Genomic DNA, 23320 nt, shown 5'->3' with positions numbered 1-23320 from the left:
AGTGAAATGATGGATCTGTTCAGTGTGTTTGTCATATGACTATGAAAGGGAATGCAACTAAGCAGGGACAATTGAGAACCTGATTTGTGGTGCTGTATACTGTTCATTTACATTGTACATATATGACAAGAACAACGAGTGTGGCCCTTCAGAGTTTATTTGTAACCAGGCTGATCTAATATGGTAATTTTTTATATTTTTATATGTATTTTATTTTTATTGCTGACATGTTTGAGATGACACTTAACTTCTGCTCGTGTATGAGGATACCCCAAGTGAAATTATTAAACCCAATTGCAAAAGTACACCAATATATGCTGAGGCATGAAGAAATGTTAATAAATTACCTTTTTTTTACATGTCTAATATTTCTGTCCTGACATAGATGTGACTTTCTCTGATAAAACAACTGCCATTTAAAATAAAGCATGTTCTCTTTCCTGAATTAAGAATTACTACTACTGCAACTGCGGTATGCGGAACACTTGCCACACATGACAGTAAATATAAACAGGTCTTTCAGGTACATTATTTATCATAGTCATTTAGAGCCTTTGATAAATACACATGTCAAATAGTGGGTTTACTTGCTCTTTAAAATCTATCATTAATGACTTAAACTGGTGGGATTAAAAGGTTTATCTTGCATAGATTTATACAGGCCACAAAACACCAACTCCTCTGCAAACCCATGATTTAATACTGGATGGAATACCAGTCCACTTCGCATACATTAAGCACATAGCAAAAAAAATGGTTTACAAATCGATTATGCAACCAGAATATAAATAAACAATTACTTTTTCTTCCTATAAATATATGTAAAGCTTGTTGGCACTTAATATTATGAACAAAGTCTTCAGTAATATATTTTTGACAAGAAAGCACAAAATATTTTCCATACACTGCAAGAGTATAGCACCACTCTGTGGCCAAACATCACATACTTGGTAGGCTTGTTTGTCATTACCAAGCAATAACTTTCTAACAATGCATCTTTTAGACAGCACATAATTACTCAGCTATATAAGGCACGCACACTAAATGTGTGGATATACAAATTAGTTCCAGTATCTTATACAGTTTCTCCTAACATTCATTATTCTATTAATCTGTATAACATACCTTAAGCTGTAAAACCAAATCCATCCTATATTTGCATAAAGGGCTGATGTCATTTAGAATTAGGGCTGTTATAATATCAATACCATTAGAATCATGCGTTACGATGCAGCTCTGTAAAACAAAGTCGAAAAGAAATAAACAAGACGATAATTACACTTGCTGTATATTCCCGTTGTGAAAACAAAAATACATAAAGAAATTAATTTAACAGTATAATTTTGTTAAAACAATAAAAAAAGAAACACATTACATTGTGCTGTGATACTTATATAGTGGATGTCTGCAATTGAAAACAATGATAACCACATTTTAGATTTGATAAAACAGATTTGCACATGGAAAACATGTAGTCATTATTTTAATTTTTAGATGCACAAACTTACAATGTTAAATGCACCCCCATTGTGAACGCCACCCCCACTATCAACGCCAACCCAAAGCATGGCGATGGCAGCAAGTCCGCGAGGGGAGGCAGTACGCGTCCTCCGACCTTTTCATACCCCCACTATCCACCTCGGAGTTGATTTCATATAGTGTGGCGAGCGCAGCGAGCCACCGAGGCCGAAGCTTGGCGAGCGCACAGGGATTACTTTACCTGCCACGCTTCGGGCTCGTATTCTGCCTCCCCTCGCGGGGCTCGCCACGCTTCAGGCTCGGTGACTCGCTGTGCTCGCCACACTATCTAGAATCAAATCCACGCCCAAGTGGATAGTGGGGGTATGAAAAGGTCGGAGGACGCGTACCACCGCCCCTCGCGGGCTCGCCATGCTTCGGGTTGGCTTTGACAAGGGGGGTGTCGTTGACAAAGGGAGTGCATTAAACGGCGTGGAGTTGATTTTATATAGTGTGGCGAGCGCAGCGAGCCACTGATCCCGAAGCGTGGCGAGCGCAGCAAGCCCCGCAAGGGGACACGGATTACTTTACATGTATTCCGCGTCACTTCACAGGGCTCGCTGCACTCGCCACGCTTCGAGCTTGTATTCTGCATCCCCTCATAGGGTTCGCAGCGCTCGCCACACTTCGGGCTCGTATTCCAGGTCCCCTCGTGGGTCTCGCTGCGCTCGCCACGCTACGGGCTCGGTGGCACGCTGCGCTCGTCACACTGTCTACAATCAACTCCATGCCGACGTGAATAGTGGAGGTATGAAAAGGTCGGAGGACGCGTACCGCTGCCGCTCGCCACGCTTCAGGTTCGCGTTGATAGTGGGGGTATCGTTGACAATGGGGGTGCATTTAACAATGTAAGCACCCATCACGGTGCTTGTACAATGAAATATCGCATGGCAGCAAATGGCATGCACTCCTGTTAATTTAACGTGAATATCGCATCGCATCGTATACCACTAAATACGGTATGCGATGGACGCCGTGCTAAGAAACAAGTACCTAATAAAGCTTATTTTTACTCCCAGGAAAAATATTAATTAAATTCACCTGGGATTGAAAAAATAAATGCAGTAACGGTAATGAGCAACAGTATATTGTAAGCTTGCAAGCAGGGCCCTCCTACCTCTATGTCGGTTTGTTTCTACCCAGTTTGTTTAATCACTGTTGTTTCCAATTGTAAAGCACAACGGAGTGTAAAAGGAGACAGTGGGAAAGTATAATAAAGAAATACAGTATATAAAGTTTAACTGTCTTGAGTATTATCATCTATCTATCTATCTATCTATCTATCTATCTATCTATATATATGTCTTGAGTCCGTGTGACTCCAAAACACTGCCATCTGTTGGCAGCAAGTGAAACTACATTTACTATCTTTGAAAACATTTGCTTGAAGTGGGCTTACACTGCCATCTGTTGGCAGCAAGTGAAAATACATCTACTAGCTTTCAAAGCATTTGCTTCGAGCGGGATAACTAGTTATAGGTGTAGTGTCCCTTTTTCTTGAATTGTCTAACTCTCTCCATTAAACCCTCCACCTCTTTACAAATCTTCAAATGGTTCTCAAGACCCACTTCTTTACCATACTCAAATCTCATCTTAACCCTCTGTTCCATGCTCAATGTCTACCCCATCTGTGTAACCTGTCTGTCTGCCACTACCATTTAGCATATACAGTATGCTATCACGAGCAGGGCCCCCTCCCCTCATGTGCTATTCCTTCTCTTACTTCACACTTGTGTTTTTCTGCCACCCTGATACTTATTTCAGTGTTCTCTACTGATGCAGCTATGTTTATGTACCCTGTGCGTGTTCTCTTCTGTATTTAACTGTAAGAGACACTGGGGCAGATGTATTAAGCTCGGAGAAGAGAAAAAGTCATTTAGCAGGTGATTTTTATTATTTATTAACAGTTTTTTATGTAGCGCACACATATTCTTCAGCGCTTTACAGAGAATATTTGAACATTCAAATCAATCCCTGCCCCAGTGGAGCTTACAATCTATATTCCCTACCACATGTACACACACACACAGACATTCTAGGGTTAATTTTGTTGGAAGCCCATTAACTTACCTGTATATTTTTGGATTGTGGGAGGAAACTGGAGTACCCGGAGGAAACCCACGTAAGCACAGGGAGAATATACAAACTCCGCAAAGTTAGAGCCATGGTGGGAATCGAACCCATGACCTCAGCGCTGTGAGGCAGTAATGCTAACCATTAAACCATCCGTACTGCAGTGGCGCCATCAAGGGGGTGCTATGGGGACAGCGGTCCCGGGCCCATGAATTCTGACAGAGGGTAGGGCCCGGGCTGCTCTATCCCCGCAGCCCACATGGCCGCCAGCACCCCCACCCCCCTTCACTACACAGCGGTGCCTTCTAGCCGCAGCCTGCCACACCATCACAGCCCCCTGGCCTCCTCCTCTGCCTGCTGCCCACTTCTCTGGGACATTAAAATAGGCAGTGCAGTGGGCAGCAGGCAAGCCAGGAGCCCCCACCGCGCGACGTGAATGACTATGAAGAAAACCATGAATTTCTGTGAAGAGCCGCGCTGCCATATGTATGTGAGGAGCGGTGCAGCAGAGAACAGCGTGTAGCTGCTCCCCACTCCCCCATGCTAAACGTACGGTAACTAATTGTTGTATTACACACCAGGGACTGGGAGAGGGGGGAAGGGGGAGGGGCATGTCTCAACTGCTGTTGCTTGTGTGTGCAGCCTGCAGGCTCAAGCAGCAAGGCTGTTATAAATATTGAGTGAGCCCCTAAAACAAAAACACAAAAAAATATTTACAGTATTTCATCCTCACAAATGGGGGGCTGCCTATTTTGGCAGTCCCGGGCCCCACAATTTCTGGTGGCAGCCCTGAATATATGAAGAATGAAGCCCTGTATATGAAGAATGATGTTCCTCAGTTATTTGAATAATAAGATAGAAGACATTCTTCGAGATACAGTACAAAAAAATTCACTAAAATGCAGCCTCCTTGGCTAAACCTACTTGGTCTGCTAATACAGTATGTTTCTGTGGGAGCATGTTTGCAATTGTTTAGCAGAGTCAGAAAATATTATTATGAAAGATTTATTTGATAACATTCAACAGTTGTGTTCTACTACACAAGTAACATACAGTAATAGACCAAAACAAAGAAACACATGTTGGCAGTACTCTCAAGAAAAACACAACAAATCTGGAAGACAATCAAATGAAGCAGCTGCAATAGGATATTCCTTTGCATGCTACTTCCGACTGAGCAAGAACACAAAAATAACAACAAAGAACAAAGCCATGTGAGCTGATTTCTGTGCCAATTTCTTCAAATAGTAAATCAAGGGAAGGTAATTATAGGCACTGCAAAATTACATAAAATGTATTAGATAAGTCTAAGTATTGTTTCTGGAATGATGTTTCATATCTAAGTTGTATAAAAGCAATTTAGCTATAAAAGTTTTGAAATGTTTCTCCTGTGACACTCTATACGGGGGTGAGGTAAAATGCATTATATAGGGGTAATGTAGGATGCTTTGGGCCTAATTCATCTTCACTTAGAACGGGGCGAATTTGGTCCTGTTCTGCTGTTTGGGGGTCTGCGCATGAGCAAAGACTTAGGGGGAAATTTACTAAAGGAAATTTGTATAAAAATAGGTGTATTTGTATCCAGAAATACACTTATTTTTGACATTTACTATCCCAAAAATACGGCAATTCGTATTCGTATTGATAGCACATCAATACGACTACGAATTGCCGTATTTTCGGGGTAGTAAATGTCAAAAATAAGTGTATTTCTGGATACAAATGCACCTATTTTTTTTTTTTTTCAAATTTCCTTTAGTAAATTTCCCCCTTATTTGCGTATTTTCAGACCCCAGCAACAAACAGCTTTGGCGAGTTACACACTCGCCCGGCCGTTCCTTTCGGAGGGAGGGTCGGGGTGGTGATGCAGCATTTCAAGCACCCGGTTAGCTGCGATGTTCGCAGCTTACCAAGCCAACCTGAATCATGGCCTTTATACAGTGTCCACAAGCCATCCCAATGGCACATCATGTGCATTGCCACATGCATTGTATATAAATAAATCAAGAAGTTGAAACTTTCAGCACTGTACTTGACATATACAGTAGATTGTATTCATACAGTATATAATTTTTACAGTTGCTAGGATTGTCTCTAGTTAAACAATCCTATGTTATAAAGTGTATACATTGAGGAATTTACCTGGTTTTCATGGCATGGTCCTTGGCAATATTCTGTGAGTGTCTCCAATGTCTGGATAATGAGGGCCACATTTTTTTCATTGATGTAAAGACCCAAAAGTCCGAGACCCCCTGTAGTGCTCCCACACATAATGTCCAGGAACTGCAATGTCTCACACACCAAGTTGTAATTTGTCTTGTTATTCTGATTTCTCAAGAAATTCTGTTTGGAAAATTAAAAATGTTAGATTAATATAAATAATTATTAACTTTTCAGTGGAGAGAATCTGTAGTCCGCAGTGGTGGACAATTTAGAAATACACATTACTGTTATAATTTGTCAGACACTACCAAGTTTCGATTATCTACTCGTGTACATTTCCAAAAATGGATTTCATGATAAAGAAATGGATTTGATTATAAATAAAAAAGTGATCTAAGAAAGCGTTAACATTTCAAGGTTGATATACTCAGCATATGAGTTTAACCTTTTGCAGTCCAAATTTTTTTATTTTTTGCAATTCAAACCATCTGGTTTAAATGTTTACATTCATTGTCATTTTTTAAATTTATTTTTATTCAAGAATGGTCTACATTGAATGTTGAATGGTGTTAATGTTCTTATTTTAAAGTGGCTCACCATAGGATCTTCTACTAGCGTTAGGGCTGTTGAGCCTGATTAGACGTTGGACTTGAAAGGGTTAAGACACCAGCAGCAGCACTGCAAGAATAGGAGAGAGCTGCAGAGTTTTCCAACTATCTTGATTTCGAGGGACTGCCCCGCAAATGGGCATAGAAGAAAGCTGAATGTGGCAAACTGGCATCAAAACAGTGAATAGATGTTGTGCGAGCGCATATACCATGTGATATCAAGTGTGCATCTGCAGTACAAGCACATACCCGTAAAAATTCTACTTTTAGTCCCAAAAATATGTACGATGAACAAGGACCAATCTGTATATAAATTAGCTTTAAAGCAGGGCTGGGCAACACCGGCCCTCCAGATGTTAATGAACTACACATCCCAGTATGCTTTGCATTAGTTTTGCTATGTGGCCATGCTGAAACTGATGCAAGGCATGCTGGGATATGTAGTTCATCAACATCTTGAGGGCCGGTGTTGCCCAGCCCTGCTTTAAAGGGTTGTAGCTTTAGAGCAAATATCCTTCAGTGTAGATCAGTAATACATGTGTTGCTGGAGCTGAACTATCAGTAGCTGAAGTATTTATTATAGAAAAAAAAGGCAGCCTGATCAGGAGATTAGGTTAGATACAGAAGAATTAGTGCATTAATTACGTATTTGCACTGTTTTGCTGCTCTGTAAAACTCCAAAATAAACCATACACTGATAAACTTAAGGTCCAAAGGAGAAAGATAGGAAGGGGCCAGTTCTTGGAAGGAAATATTAGAGGTATTTAGTCCTGAGAACTCATGTAAACTCATATCTACATGTTGCTGAGCTCAGGGCCAGAACTCACTGGAAACAGGACTGCCATGGGGGGTGGGAGCATCACTGCTGGGCCTCTGCAGCTGCAACCAGGGATATCTGTAAAGAGGTGTCCTGAACAAACTGTCCTCCACCATTGAGGAGACATAAAAATAATAGGGGCCAATTGAAATGCAGTTTGAGTCTGGCGGCAGAGTTGGAAGCTGTTCAAACTTGGATTTTTTTTTTAAAGGGGCAGTTATTTACAAGGCACAACAATGCCTAGTAAATGCCCCTTTAAAAAACCTCAGAGTTCATCCGGCATAGTAAAAGGCCATGGGATTTGTACTGCATTAAATACGGCTCTATATGGCTGAAATATGGCTGGAAAAAAAACCCATAAGATCAGGAATAATCATGTTTAACATGTCATCGACTAGGCAACAATAAATCTTCAGAATCATGACAGACCAGGTAGCACCCTGGGAAATATATATATATATAAAGCCAGGCGGCGGCACTCAGTCAAAAGAAGATCACGTCAGCCACGGATATAATCAACGTTTCGAACTTTTTTATTCAGTTCTTCATTAGGATATGATGGGATCATATCCTGATGAAGAACTGAATAAAAAAGTTCGAAACGTTGATTATATCCGTGGCTGACGTGATCTTCTTTTGACTGAGTGCCGCCGCCTGGCTTTGTATGTTTGTCCCCGAGGGGACTTGGAAGGCACCGACGCTATACTTACCACTAAGGTTGTGCTGCTCCCACTCTGGACTTATATATATATATATGAGAGGGAGTTGGTTTGGGTATATATGTGAGTGAGGTGGAGTGGCCATAAAGGTATTTTTGCATCTTTCTTAGGTGGCTGATGCAGGGTTAGGGTGTGAGGTGGAGGTGGGTAGGGCAGGAGCATGTATGAGTGTGAGAGCAAGATGGCTGGGAGAGGGATGGTTATATATGGGTGGGGGGGAGGTAGTTGAGGTATATGTGTGTGAGGTGGAGCTGCCATAACAATTGTTATCTTTCTTTTAGGTCGCTGAGACAAGACTAGGATATCATATAATTTATACATACATGTTATAATAGCATCCACACCACAGTCGACACTTTGTCAATTTAAAAGAAAAGCTGGTTTATGCAACAATTAATGCCCCACCCCCACAGTAGCTCCATCCACATTATCCACAGAACTCCACCTAAGGAAGCCCTGCATATTTTGTCAGTCCCGGGCACCACAAATTTCTGATGGCAGACCTGACTGGAAACATATCTTGGAGAAAACAAAAGTGTATCAAAAGATATAGCCTTTGAAAATCTGTGGCTCATTCTCCCAGTGGAGAAAAGGGAAAAGATTACAAATAAAACATGTTTTGAGTTGGAATCTTGCACCAGAAAAAGGAAAGTTTCCATATCTTTTGCATTTTGAAAGATTTTTTTTTTTTAAACCAGAGCTTTGGAATAAAAAGGTACTTCTACAGTAAGCCTAAATTGTAAGAAATAATTTAGTGAATAGAGAGGTCAACTATATATCGCACCAGGTCCAGGAGTCTGTCACAGCGGCGTAGCTACGTTTTGGGCGCCCATTCAAACCCCCCCAATCCCCCGCAGCCTTACCTTTCTCGCTGGTCCCGGCAGCTACGTTCTTCTGCTGAGGACCACCACAAAATGGCCGCCCCCATACAGCAGACAGTTTCAGAGAACTTTGTGCTATATGGGGGCGGCGTGCTATATGGGGGCGGCCATTTTGTGGTGGTCCTCAGCAGAAGAACGGAGCCGCCGGGACCAGCGAAATAGGTAAGCCTGCGGGGGATTGGGGGGAGGTGTAACTATAGCATCGCAGCCCCTGGTGCCCCCATATGCACAGCGCCCCCCCGCAGTGGCTGCGGTGCTATAGTTACGCCAGTGGTCTGTCATTTAATTGCAGTGTCAGTAGGTCTACAATAAAATATCCATCACCCATGGCATACAGATAACCAAGATGACTGGAGCTAATTTTTACACCATATGAAGGGATAAATTCAAGCTGTAAGTGCTGCAATGATGGCCCAGGAAAGCAATCTACAATTCCATATGGTAAAATAAATAGCCCTGGGTTCCAAAATACTGGTCAATATGAAGGCTTCCAAGAAATGGTTTCCCTTAGACCAAATGCCAACCTGAGGGCTAAAATTTATTCTCCCCATCACCACGTAAAATTATTCCTCTCACCACCTGATGGAGAGTTAGTTGGAGCCCAATATTGCCCAACAGACCTGCACCATTGGCTACTCCCATACAGTAACTAATTGTTGTTAAAGTTTGAGCAGTTGGTGCATTAAGCAAAGAGGAACATCTAATATATATATATAAAAAGTCAATGCATAACATTAAGTTTCACTGGGTCTAGGTCAGTGGTTTCCAAACTGTGTTCCATGGCACCTTGGGGTGCCTCGGGACATTTGCAGGGGTGTCTTGAAATGGTGGTGAAGGACCAACTCAAATTGTTTATGGTCAATATGGTAGACAAAAACAAACTTTGTGGCATCCAATCATAAATCATGTGGACAAACAGAAGCAAATTATTTCCTTATTCACATCATTGAACCAAAGGATGACATATAAAAAACAAATTGCAAAATATCTCACTAGGGTCCTTATTCTGATCTCGGCGGTACGGCCCGCGTGCGGCCGTACCGCCGATGTTTTCACTCTGCACATGCGCAGAGGTCACTCTGCGCATGTGCAGGGGAAATCGCCGCACAAAAAATGTATACGCCGCAAAGGGGGCGTATAGGGGCGTGAGGGGCTTAATAGCCTCATTACCCTATGCATACGCCCAGCGTTTCATGGGCGTTCCCATGCAAACGCGGGGCGTATGCATGGTAATGAGGCTATGACGCCAGTGATGGGGGCGGAAAGCTGACATCGCCGGATGTCAGCTCTCCGCCCCCATACAAGCTTTCACACGGACGATTGTCCGTGTGGTCTAAGCTTGCGGGAGCTGGTGGAGCGTGCGGCCCTGCCTTCGATGGTCGCCGACCATCGAATGCAGGGGGCAGCTCCCACCATGGTGGAGGCGTACGCCCCACCATTTTCATGCGGATCCCCAGCCGTCCGCGTACGGACGGCCGTGGCGATCCGTATTGTAGGCGGGGATTGGTTTGTGCGGCCGGAGCAACGTATGCGGCTCCGGCCGCACAGATCAGAATAAGGGCCTAAGAAACTTTTGTCCCTGGATCTCAAAAGAACTGATTTGAAAAAGTTTGGTAATCACTGTTCTAGGTGAATAGATGGATGGATCGGATGTGCATTAAGTTGAATGCAAAACAGAAGAACCGGTGGTCTTCTAAGATAGGATTGCAAATTTGCTAAAAACCCTTTTCCTAAATGGCTTGTATACCTGCGTTGAGTAATGTGGTGCAGGCTTGCTGGGACTCATAGTTCCACAGCAATACACAATAGTTCTTTCTATTTTTACACATTTATCAGCCCGATGCCCACCACCGCAGGGGCATCGGGGACATCACCGGGCTTCAGCCTGGGCAGGAAAATTCTGGAGGGGGGACGTGTTCCCACTTCCCAGTCAGGGGGTAAATGCTTTGGCCGGGGTACTTGTATAAAGAGTCTCCCCCCGGCTGTGGCACTACCCTGCTTGCTGGTTGGGCCCGGTGCTGGTTCTTCAAATACGGGGAACCCCTACTCATTTTGTGGGGGGGGGGACCCTATTACTTTCGCCACGTGATTTTTTATAAACCAGGACCGGCTCTTTGAGCCCAGTGCTGGTTATGCTCAGGAGAGTGGACCCCACACCGTTTTATTTTTTTTTTAACAAAAACGCACATTACCATGTCTCCAAAATCGCACATTTTCAGGACTAAAAATTGCACCATATTGCATTTTTGCATCTCATTAAATAGTTGAATTCTTCCCCCAAAAATGCGATTTTGAAAAATGCAATAAAGTGCGATTTCGGGACCTTAATAAAAATTGTATCCCATTAAATCTCATCTACATCTATCAATTCTGAAATTGCCAACTTAATGGGATGCACTTTAAATTGCGAATTTTGTCGCAAATTCGCATTCTAAACTGGCGATTTTTTCAAAACACTTTTCAATTCGCATCCAAATGTTTTCCCATTAAAAAGTATACAATTCGTAAATTTAATGGTATGCGATTTCGGGAAAACATTAACCAAAAATCGCTACACAAACAGATCAGGTTGCGATTTTGACAGAACTATGCACAGACCAGTGCAATCTGTGCATGGTTCTGTCCTAGATACCTAACTGGAACGAAGAGGACGTGATCTACGCTGGAGGATCCTGGTGAGTATGTTTTCCTTCCACAAGTACCCCATATGGATTTTCTTCAGGACCGACGGACGGAGGATACCTACCTACCTTGATTAGGGGGGTCCCCACTTCCCCAGGATCCCTGCCCAGGCTGCCCGGTCAGGGGGTAAATGCTTTGACCAGGGTACTTGTATAAAAAGTATCCCCCTGGCTGTGGCATTACCTTGCTGGCTGTTTGGGCCCGGTGCTAGTTCTTGAAATACGGGGAACCCTACTTATTTTTTTCTCCGTATTTTAGGAACTAGGACCGGCCCGTGAGCCTGCTGCTGGTTTTAAAAAATCCAGGGGACTCCTAGTCAGTTTGCCCTGTGATTTTTTTTAAACCAGAGCCGGCTCTTTGAGCCCGGGGCTGGTTATGCTCAGGAGGGGGGACCCCATGCCATTTAAAAAAAAGAAATGTACACAAAAACACACATTACCATGTCTCCAAAAAAATTTTTCCACAAATATGAATAAGGTGCAATTTCGGAACTTTACTAAATTTCGCATCCCATTAAAACCCACCCATAATCTCTGAAAACAAAGCCTGAAATGAGGCAATTCAGAGTCTACTGGTGTATCAGAAGTGATAAAAATAGTTTCACTGTCTGATTTGAGTTCTGTTTTTTGCATCAAATACTTATTACATACACAGCGTCAATACACATACTTAGGTTCACACCCCCTGACTAAGTCCACGGATGTTGAAACGCGTTGGACGTGGCTATCAGCAATAAGCATTGTATGCTTGGTCCGCATAGAGGAGTAGCAGAGGCGATACAAGGCTGGTCCCGGTCTCCCTGCTTGTTTTGCTTTACCAATGTTTATCGTTTTGCTGGTAAGCTTTTATCTACTTTTCCCATGTATGTGAGCATATATTGTTTCTAGTAAAATATTTTAACAATTTGCTTATTGTGCGCTTTTCTCCCTTTTGTTTGAATGCATGTTGGGATCTAAGCTTATGTTTGAGCTTGCTTCTAATTAATGTACTTAATCTGAACTACCTACACTTGTGATTATGAGCAATTGGGACCTTTCTGTTTCAATATATATTTATTACTAGGTGGCCCGTGTGAAAATTTCTCATGTGAATAGTATATGATTAATTTTATAGCAAGGTTGGTGGTTTGTAGTAGGATGAAAGAAGAACCGGTTAATTTGTAGCAGAGCAAAACTGATCATCTTAGCAGTGCCGTATTGATGCATCCAGGGAAAGAACTCTAGGGCCAAAAGTCAATTTTTTACTTCGATTTTAAAACAAACAATACAATTTGTGTTCTCTTGAAATATGTCTGCTGGTTAAGAAAAAAATACTTTAAGCTTACTTGAAGATCTGGATTGTGGTTTTCACACAGCAGCTGCAGAAATCTCAAAATGGGCTCCATGATCAGGACCACAGGTCCAACCTCATTACTTTCCCCAAGCTCTCCAACTTCATGTCCTTTTCGAAGAGGACCTCCTAGTACGGACTTTGAAGGGGGAGCAGGCATCACAAACTGGGCATTAGGTCCTTTGCAAAAAAAACAAAAACAGTAAACAGCTTATGAAATGAATGGCAATAACTCCCCATGCCTAAAGCTTAAACCCTGCTTTATATAAACCAATAACAAATAAATTACTTTATCTTATCCTATCATGATCTTCATTTTCCTAAGTTTAATTTAAGATTTTTTTTTGTCATAAATAACTGTATTGGTTTACAGTAACTTACCTTTTGAATTGAGATTCCCATCATCATCCTGGGTTTCACTTGAACCTAAATCATTCATATTCACAGACATTGTTGATTTTATTTCCTGCTGGGCAGTTTTTATCCTTTCGAACAGAACTTTAAAGAACTTTTCTGACTTATTGTCACCCTTCATTAAATTGTAAAATGAATTCTGGGAACAGAAGTAGGAGTATAATTAATGTAGTTGATTTACTAATAGGTTTGTGTGTTCTTATAAGTATTTGAATGTGTGATATTTTTTTTAAAGTAACAGGCTGGATCATAAAATCGTTTTCTCAACTGCTAATAGATTTTCATATTCCCTACTCAGCTTTGATATACAGTATAACTGCATCATGCAGTGCAAAAGCAGTTTCACCATATTGTTGTAGCCAAGTTGGGTTCTAGAGGCCAGGTGTCATCTGTATATTACGTTCTTAATACCAGACATTTTCAGACGGAACTTAAGACCCTTAAGGATAAGTGGGAGTTTTATCTAAGTCCTATATGAGATGTATGCAGAAAAAAGGTGAGTGGAAAACTGGGGCTTCCTAGTTTTTTTTGTTCATTTTGTTCTGTATACTTTTACTCTTTATTTCTACATCCTGTCTGTGTTATACTGTAGTTATTGTCGTTTGTGTGCGAAGTGTTGGCTATTGGCTATTAATTATGTATATCATACTGTCCTACCATTCCAGTGCAATAATGATATTAAGCAGAATGTTTTGTTTTTGTAAAGGGGCAAAACCATGTCTTGTAAGTGATTCCCCTTCCGAGTTCGGCCTGCATTCCGCACTGCTGCCGGCGGAATACCATTCCGACCTTTGCATTTTGTATACATTTACTATTTATCAAATGAATACGAGATGATTATTTAAGTTTGTTTGTTGTTTGTTTTATAAAGATACATGATTTAAAAAAAGTAGTAACAGGCTGCAAATACAGTATGCCGTCCAATAACAATACATAGCTCTCCAATGTCTGACTATGTTAATACTGTGGAGTGGTGTGGATTAATATCTATTATTGTAAGAATAGTGCATATGTAGTTGACAGCTGACAATGGCTCCCTATATTTCAACAAGTGAAATGACTACATTGCCAGATAATGATCAAAGAATATTTAATACCAAAAATTGGTATAATATCAGGAGGAAAATGTGTCTGGTGTATGCATCTACCAATCACATTAACAGGCGGAAGTAACACCAGAAGGGAACATTAGTGTACCTGTATTTCTGTGTTGCCTCCATCCAGTAATCGAATGGCCAATAAGATGCTCTCTTGAAAGATCTTATCATTTTTTGAGCTCATAATAAGGTCAGATACAAGCTTGGTAGCTCCCTCTCGGTCCAGCTTACATTGAATGGGTGCTATAATAGACCAGTCCTGGTCCTGACCTGCCAATAGAATTGATGATATGATGTCATTTCAGAATGCAGAACAGAAATATGAAACATTGAAACCAATGAAGGGCATAGTGAAGGAACCCAGGTAAGTTACAGATAACGGTTAGAGAATGTTATATGGAGCTTCATGTTATAACCCCGAGGCATGAATAAGGGGCTCTACATATTTACAGCATACACGTTTCTAGAGTACAAAGAACAATGTATTTCAGGCTTCTGGCACTGGAGAAATGAAGGTATGAAAAGATAGAGATTTATAAGGGAGATGAAGTATTTATTACCAATGGCAGTGCTGTCAGCTGTCTCGCCTTTAGCACTTGACTTCTTGTTTTGCAGGTAATTACTCAGAAGGGTTTTCCTTAGTAAATTTCCCTATGGGGACAGGATGGAATATTGAGTCAGACAGAGATTGAAGAAAACATAAATTGCAAGCTTCCTTTATAAATATGCTGAGTATCTGTGTACTAATAATGAACATGCTGAGCTATGTGTAGATGGTGGTTATCTGACTACTGATAATGAACAAACTGCTCGGCATAATGATGCTGAGCATCATTAAACACTTATAGAAAGATCAATTTTATCTTAATTAAATTATTTCTGAACAGCAGCTTCACTTTACAGTGTGTGTCACATATCTATGCACTGTAATGTGGCCATAAGGTTCGTTATGAATCTATTTTCGCTTCACCAGTTTTTCGTGGTGCAGTGGCCCTCCACTTCCCCCTAATGTATCATTACTTAAGTTTTCGTTATGGGAGAGAGTTATCCCCACCCGCCGGGGATACGCATCATCATAACGTACGTGCGCTCCCCCCTTCTGCCGAGTCCTGCGCATGTGCCGGTTACCTTGTCTGGCGATGTGTACCCGGCGCATGCGCAGATACATCCATCGCACGGCGGGGACCCGCAGGCACCGGGGAGAGAAACCTATGTCAGCTGGGGAGAGGACCAATAAAGTTTATTTTAATGAACAAAAAATAAATAATTCTGTTTAGACTACTACACAGCGCCGGAAAAATCCGGCGCTATGTACAAGAGATAAAAGCAGCAGCGCGTGGCCACAAAGGACCTTTATAAATAAGGTATGAAGCCGGCACCCACTTCCTCCTAAGGTATATACGTTACCCCTCCTGCCCCATAGTGCAGAACGTTACACACCCGCATCGTGGGTGTCATAGATCAGGGGAAGCGCTATCCCCTGCTTTAACGCACGGGGATAGCGCATATTCCCCTGTTCAAATGTTAATAAATCTACCACAGAGTTCTGCACAGAAATCAGACAGATGTTACATAATTGTCTCTTTTCCATTTTTTTACTGAAATAATACATAGAAATTTTAACATTTACATAAAAGTCAAATATCTTATAGTAATATTTGATTTATAAAACATAGGGATTGATGAGCAAAACTTTGCGCTTGTGGTAACATGTGACTGTTTAAGTAGCTGGATGAAGTTAACCAAACATGTCTTATATTTCTTAATCAGTCATCCACTTCAGTTCAGAGATATTTTCGGCCCATTCCTCTTAACAGGATTGCTATAATACATTAATATGTTTAGGTATGAGGTATTTGTTTAAGAGGATGCATCAACATTGCAGCTGGGGTGGACTTAAATCTGTGAACTGATCTGGTTATTTCCAAACGTGATTTTGTTTGTATGCTGTATATTGTGTATTTGGGATAGCTGTTCTATGTAATAACTCCCATTCCAAGTTTTGCTACCTGGATAAATATCCTGACAATCCTTGTTTGTTGATATAGTCCACAGTTCATTATTTTCTCAGTAATTGCCAACATTCTGGCTCTTGAGGCTACAAAGCAGTCCGCATGCAAGACCGTCTCACAGCCATACTGCATATCTGGAAGCTTGTTTCCTTGGAAAGCTCGTTCACATTTATGCCAACACATTTCCTCTTAATCTCATTGAAGCAAAAATAAAAATATCACTTCAAAGTCCTCCTTACAATCTCTTTGATCCAGCCTGGTATTTAGTTAAACGTTATCCCTCTTACTCCTAGAATTATATATATATATATATATATATATATATATATATATATATAATATATATATATATATATATATATATATATATATATATATATATATATATATATATATATATATATATATATAGTTGGATGCATAACTGACAAAGTGCAGGCTAAAAAAAAAAATATTTATGGTGTTGATCTGCACATATTTTGTGATACTTTTAAAACTTAAATAAATCATCGTATGTTGGTGCAACGTGATACAATAAAAAGGGGGTGTTGTTGTAAATATGGACAAAGCTGAACAACGTTAAAAAATAAATAAAATGGGTTTAATGCTTTATTTATTTTTGTACTGATTTATTTAATCTACATTTTTTAAATTTAGCTGAGGATCAGGTCATGTAAATGAGTACAATAATACACATACGGATTCCTAAACATTCTCCAAAACACTATATAAATATCCTTCAACCAACTAAAAATATCAAACTTACTCACCCGATCCTCATAGTTACTTTTCTTTACTAGCATCTGTTGTAGAGTCCGTAATACTTTTATACACAATTTCTCTTCACTAGACATTAGATTTTTAGTATGTTGAATAAGTCTGAAAAAAAATATATATTTCAAGTATGTCTTTTAATACCAATTAGCACTGCCTCTACCAACCTAAAATTATTTTGAGAGTTCAACAAAAGTGTACATTTTATTTCTCATCCAGTCTTTGGCTGTGATATGACTTGTGAACAGTCATCACGTCGACATAAGCATGTTGATATGATTAAACTCGCCATACATGTCAACGTGCTCAAACTGATATTTTGATGTTTAACATGTCATAAAGAACTGTTGAAAGAACATAATTGGTGCTCCAGCATCTTCTCCCGGTTACTGATGGCACTCTGGGTACACAATGAGACCATTTGCCATATCCAGACAAATTGGAACAACACACTGGGCATATTGGTCATAAGCCTGATTTCCAAGCACCTGCAGTTTCAATTGACATCACCCACTCGGCCCTACTTAACAACCAACTGGGCAATAATGTTAGAATCCAGACCAACATATTGGCTGGGTACACATTGTGTATTGTGTACCCAGCTTAAGAGTCACTTTGAACAGTGAGCATTGCAGTGTTCCAATTAGTATTTCTCCCCATGGGCGAGATGTACTAAGCTTGAAAAGTGATAAAATGGAGAGTGATAAACCAACAGCCAATCAGCTCATACCTGCTATGTTTGAAAAATGACAGGTAGGAGTTGATTGGTTGGTGGTTTATCACTGTCCATTTTATCACTTTTCAAGGCTTAGTACATCTCGCCCCATATCCCTAATCCTAACTCTTCTACAACTGTCTAACCCTAACTTCCCCCAGCAGCCTGGCTTTTACTGTCACCATCCTGAAACTATCAACATTTCACATGGCAACTTTGTGAACCTGTCAACAGTTTCAGGATGTCCACCCATTGCTTGTCAACTGTACAGATTCTTACTTTGAAATGAAGCCGCCACTCTCACATCGTAAATGAGCATCGGTCCCTTCTACAAAAAGAAATTCAGGATGGTGGAGAACATCTACAAGAACAGACAGCTCTGCTTCTACAAGTGGCTTCAGCTGTTCCTCTAGAACATTTATAATATCCTGGTGGGGACAAAAGAAAGATGGCAATATTGTACAATAGGTATGACTTTTGCTTAAAATGAAAGGTTTCTCTTACAAATTTGCAATAGGTCCCCGAATAACTGTTTACAGTACATGAATTCAAAGGCGTAACCCATTTATCCTGTTTTAAAATTACATTAACATTTATATTTTATAGGTGTTACTTTGTTTAACAAATAAAAGAAAATATCTTTAATCCAGATAAAAATGAACAACATACTGGGGGAAATTTACTAAGATCGAATGGGTACGAATGCACATATTAGTACCCATTCAATGTCAATTACAGCTGGTAAATTAGCAGCTAATTAACGATCAGCCAAATTCTGGTGTACGATTGAGTCAAAATCGATAGAACTCGGCTGTATATGGCCATGATGTCTATGGTGGTGTGCTAATTTACTATCATTCGTACTGCTGAATTTGGGAGGTAATTAAGCATAAAATATGACTGGAAAATACTCCTAATTTTCCAGGCATATTTGTCTGAAGCTTGCATGGATCAGCCAGATCCATGCAGGCTTCTGTGTGTAAAAATATAGAAAAATAAATCATTAAAAAAAACACACCAGCCCCAGGCTCATTGAGCCAAACCTGGTTGCAGAAAATTCAAGGGGAAAAATAAAATGGGGGTCCCCCTGTATTTCTATAACCAGCACCAAGCTTTTGGCCCCGTGCTGGTTCCCAAAATAATGGGGGACAAAAGGAGTAGGATTCCCTCATATTTCAACAACCAGCACCGGGCTCATACAGCCTTCAGGGTAATGCCACAGCCAGGGGACATTTATTACATAAGGTCCCACGGCCAAAGCATTACTCCTGTGGCTGGTCAGCCCGGACCGGGTCCCTGGGAGAGTGGGGACCACCCCAATAAAGGAGTCCACCCCACCAGGGGACCCCCAGCCCAGGCTATTCCCAGATTCCCTGGTTGCCAAAATACTCCTTTTGTCCCCTGTATGTTTAGAACCAGGACTGGGCCAAGAGCCTTGTGCTGGTTACAGAAATACAGGCTGAACCCATTTAATTCCCCCCTCTCCATTTTCTATATAATTTTTTTTTCTTTAGTTTTACACTGAGAAACATCACAGGGATCTGACTGATAACTTCGATGCCTCAGGCTCCTCTGTATTTGGCTACCAGGAAACTCGGCAACCAAATACACATCAATTTACCATCAGAAAAGATGAATCTAGAGAATATGGAAACTTTGCAAATTACTGTAGCTGTATTCTCCAATAATATTTTCGCCCGATCCTGGTCATACCCATTCATGCACAGGATTGCCCGTAATCACCTTTCTTAGTAAATTTCCCCAAATATGTCACTATAATGTTTTCTTATATCTCTACTTACCTGCAATTTCTCTACAATGTTCTTGTAGTCCCACTGATTCTGTGTGCCACTAGCACGAGGAAAAGCTCGCGTGGATGTGGGCTGCTTATACGTTTGCTGAGATCTAAGCAGTGAACTGGAGGAGCTGTTCAGTAAGGAGCTCACATGCGAATCTAAGTCCATAGGAAGGGCAATGCTACGACTTTTTGCTAGAAATATAGAGAAGAGATAAAAAAATGAAAAAAAAATAAATAAATAAAAATTATATATATACAATCTACAGAGTGAGTTACCATATATCAGGGAGTGCTTAAACATACATCAATTCAAGCTGTAGCATAAACTTTAGCAACTTGGCATACATTTGTAATGATGAAATTTTACAGAGGCAAGCAAATTAAGCTGCAGAGCTTGCACTTTTTCAAATCCTCTAAGGTTGAATGCGTTGTAGTAACATGTTTTATTTTTTCCTAACTCCCTGCACAATTTACCATCAAAGATTGGATTTATTATCTGGTTACAGTAGCGCATGCAGGGGGGGGGGGTTCTGAGTACCCAGAACCCCCCCCCCCAGGAATCTGAGGGCACTAGTCTGAAAGCTGAGGGTCCCCTCTTTCCATGGGTACAAGAATTTTAAAATCGTCCCTGGGAAACCGGAGATATCTGACGTCAAAGCAGTGGTCCCCATCCAAGCCTGTTAATTGCTCTCCCCAGTCAGATATTTCAGTTTCTGTCTGACTTAGAGTTTTTCTGAGGGTATACTCCAAAAGCTGGGACTCTCCCCCTTTAAGGGACACTAGAAGCTGGTCTCTACTGTCCCCAGAAACGGAGATATCAGCCTTCCAGCAGCTGGTTACTGCTCCAGCTCCACACAGCTGGTATGTAGTTTTATATACTTGTTGGCGGATTGCTCTGCCTCCTGAACTCTGATCCCATAGTCCCCAGTACCATTTGGTAGGTGGGATTCTCTACTTTTTAATTCCATTAAAAGCTAAGAAATCTAGTTCCGGGAACTGGAGATATCTGCAGTCAAGCAAGCTGTCCTCCCACCAGAAAATTATGAATAATAAGCCCACTCCACTATACACCCCTCCTCTGCGTATTACACATCCTCTACCACCCTGGAAGTTATGTATCAGGACCCCTTCATTCAGCCCAATGCCCCCTTCTCTCACCTCATCTCCCACCATCTGTGCAGTAAAGGGGTAATTAGTGGAAATTACTGAGCCCTACATGCTGAGCGGTTGATAAAATACCCCCTACCACCCGCGGGACATCAAAGCTTCCGCTCATAGCACCCCCCACCCCTACCGCTGGAGGATAGGTAGGGGCCCCAATACATTGCTATGCCCAGGGGTCTACACTGCTGTTATGTATATATATATATATATATATATTTATAATTATTTATATACATTTGGTCTATCTATAATACTTTAACTGACCCGGCATATACTGGGTCACCTAAGTGTCCATCTCCGAGCTTTGCTCCACCCCTCTGGAAACCCCCTTTTGAAAATCCTGCGTTTGCCCCTGGGTTAGGAGAAAATTCAAGTGCTTGTATTTAATGCTCCATCCTATATTCTGTATGTGACTTTAGTTGTATCTGCATCTGAAATGCTATTTTACAGTGTTCTCCTACAACAACACTCAATGATTAACAAGATCAGTCGGGGAATAAATCCTATAGGTGAATCTGAACTCTCTTACCGACCATGGCAAGGGCCCTTATACACGCCTCTACTGATCCTTTGTACTGCTGCTGAAGCCAAGGACACTCAAGGAGCCGAGTTGTGGACTGGAGTAATTGGACTACTATTGTTTGATGAGTCTAAACAAATACATAAATGAAACAGTGATTATTAATTTTTGGTACCTAGCAATCAAGATGTTAATCTAATTCAAATCAACTGAAGTACTATCTTATTTGAAAAAGAAAAAAAAACATAATGCAGTGTATGTGGGTGAAATCACCAATACATCAAAGATTTGTGTAGCATTTCCTAACTACAGATGCATCATCATACATCTACTGTAGCCTCAAGATGCCATGGAGTTTGAGATGCCTGGAGTGAGAGAGCCGCCAGGTCCTGGGCAACTCTCAGGCATCTTTTTGCCAATGAAATGTGACTAGGATGCAGAAGGAGACTGTGCAGATTAAATTTATATATGACACTTGTATATTATGTGTGACTAAGGGCCTTATTCTGTTACATACGATTCCCCAAGCGTTCACACTGGGGCATATGCTGGGTGCGAACGGGCACAACAGACTGCTAGTTCTCCACTCCGTTCGCACCTAGCAGTGAGGGCAAGGGATGTGGGGTGGTGGTGATGGGCTGGCCCATGGGAAAGCCCAGCTTTTCATGGGTGTTTCCATGAAAACGCTGGGCATTCCGTGGTAATCAGGCAGTGTCCTAGGAGCCGGAGGGGGATGGGCGGAGACACACTTACGGACACTAGACATATACATAGCTGATATACATACTGTACTGTACCTGAAGGGAGGTGCTGTTCTCAGAAAATGGGGAATTAAAGAATGATCTTATCGTTTCTAAGACCACAGTAAGAACATACTTTTCCAACGTTGGATCAGACAGGCGTTTATCCCGCTTGTTACAAACCTGAGGAAAGTAGAAACAAATTAGGCATATATAAGGGCAACATACAGCAGGATCATATTATATACATTACTAGTAAATTATTACAATTTTTTCACTGTATTCATTTAAAAATGTGTGTAATATATTATTAAAAAGGGATATAGAATTAAGCACCAACTGGGAATGGAAACCAAGGTGATTAAGTTGTATAAAATGTGTAAATCCTTTTCTTATTCTCCCTCCAGAACTCATTGGGATTAAATCAATCCCATTCTATTGGACACATGTATAGGAATTGCTGTACACTCTATGAAACTTACCCGAGCCATATCTAGAATGAAATTCTCAAAGAGGGTCCAGATGTGGTTGCTGGTGTAGATTTCTTTCATTTCCACCTCTGTGTCCACATAGCAATGATTCACAAAATTCACATAAGACATTTTTACCTTTGAAGCAAAATGGAATTGTTTAATTGAAAAACAATTTGTGCAGAATATATATTTTAGCATTATCATTAGGGACCTACTAGACACGCAAAACAAGAACATACATTACATAAATCATGTTGTGAATTTGGGTGTGGGGTACTTTATTAGACAATGAGCAAGATGTACCAAAAAAGTGATAAAGTGGAGAGGGATAACACACCAGCCAATCAGCTCCTAGCTGCCATGCTACAGGCTGGGTTTTAAAAATGAAAGTTAGGAGCTGATTGGCTGGTGCATTATCACTCTAAACTTGATCAACCTGTGTTAATGACGTAACATCAAGGGAGTAATGGTCCGGATTTATCATAACAAGATTACTGCACCATCATATCCTGCACTGTATAGACTTCACAGTGTCACCAAGATTACACTATGGATATGGCAAAAATCTACAGCATATCTTAAGGTGCCCATACACGTTACAATTATTGTATACAATATTGCATACAATATCGCATCTCATCGCATCTCAGTTTTGCGATGAGATGAGATCTAGTACAAAAAGTATGTGCTGCACATTCTTTTTGTACTAGATCTCATCTCTTCGCAAAACCGAGATGCGATGAGATGCGATATTGTATACAATATTGGGCACCTTTAGATGTATGGTAATATTTTTTTTATTTTATTTTTTTCGGTCAAGTCA

At 40.9% G+C, this 23320-nt stretch overlaps 1 protein-coding gene across 1 annotated transcript in view; it reads right to left on the bottom strand.

Moving 5' to 3' along the window:
- ITPR3 (inositol 1,4,5-trisphosphate receptor type 3) overlaps positions 1-23320 on the bottom strand; it is a 143763-nt gene that overhangs the window by 51786 nt on the left and 68657 nt on the right. The window contains exons 10-21 of the mRNA XM_083170732.1: positions 22507-22632; positions 22082-22207; positions 21294-21414; positions 19605-19792; positions 18082-18230; positions 17084-17192; positions 14862-14952; positions 14402-14571; positions 13172-13343; positions 12786-12970; positions 5734-5934; positions 1126-1236 (exon numbers count right to left, since the gene is read on the bottom strand). Of these exons, the coding sequence (XP_083026858.1) occupies positions 1126-1236; positions 5734-5934; positions 12786-12970; positions 13172-13343; positions 14402-14571; positions 14862-14952; positions 17084-17192; positions 18082-18230; positions 19605-19792; positions 21294-21414; positions 22082-22207; positions 22507-22632 (1749 nt within the window). The remainder of the gene's footprint in view (positions 1-1125; positions 1237-5733; positions 5935-12785; positions 12971-13171; positions 13344-14401; positions 14572-14861; positions 14953-17083; positions 17193-18081; positions 18231-19604; positions 19793-21293; positions 21415-22081; positions 22208-22506; positions 22633-23320) is intronic.

This window comes from Crinia signifera, chromosome 2, assembly GCF_055691185.1.
Source record: "Crinia signifera chromosome 2, ASM5569118v1, whole genome shotgun sequence".
Lineage (NCBI taxonomy): Eukaryota > Metazoa > Chordata > Amphibia > Anura > Myobatrachidae > Crinia > Crinia signifera.
This window is presented reverse-complemented; position numbering and strand designations above follow the sequence as displayed.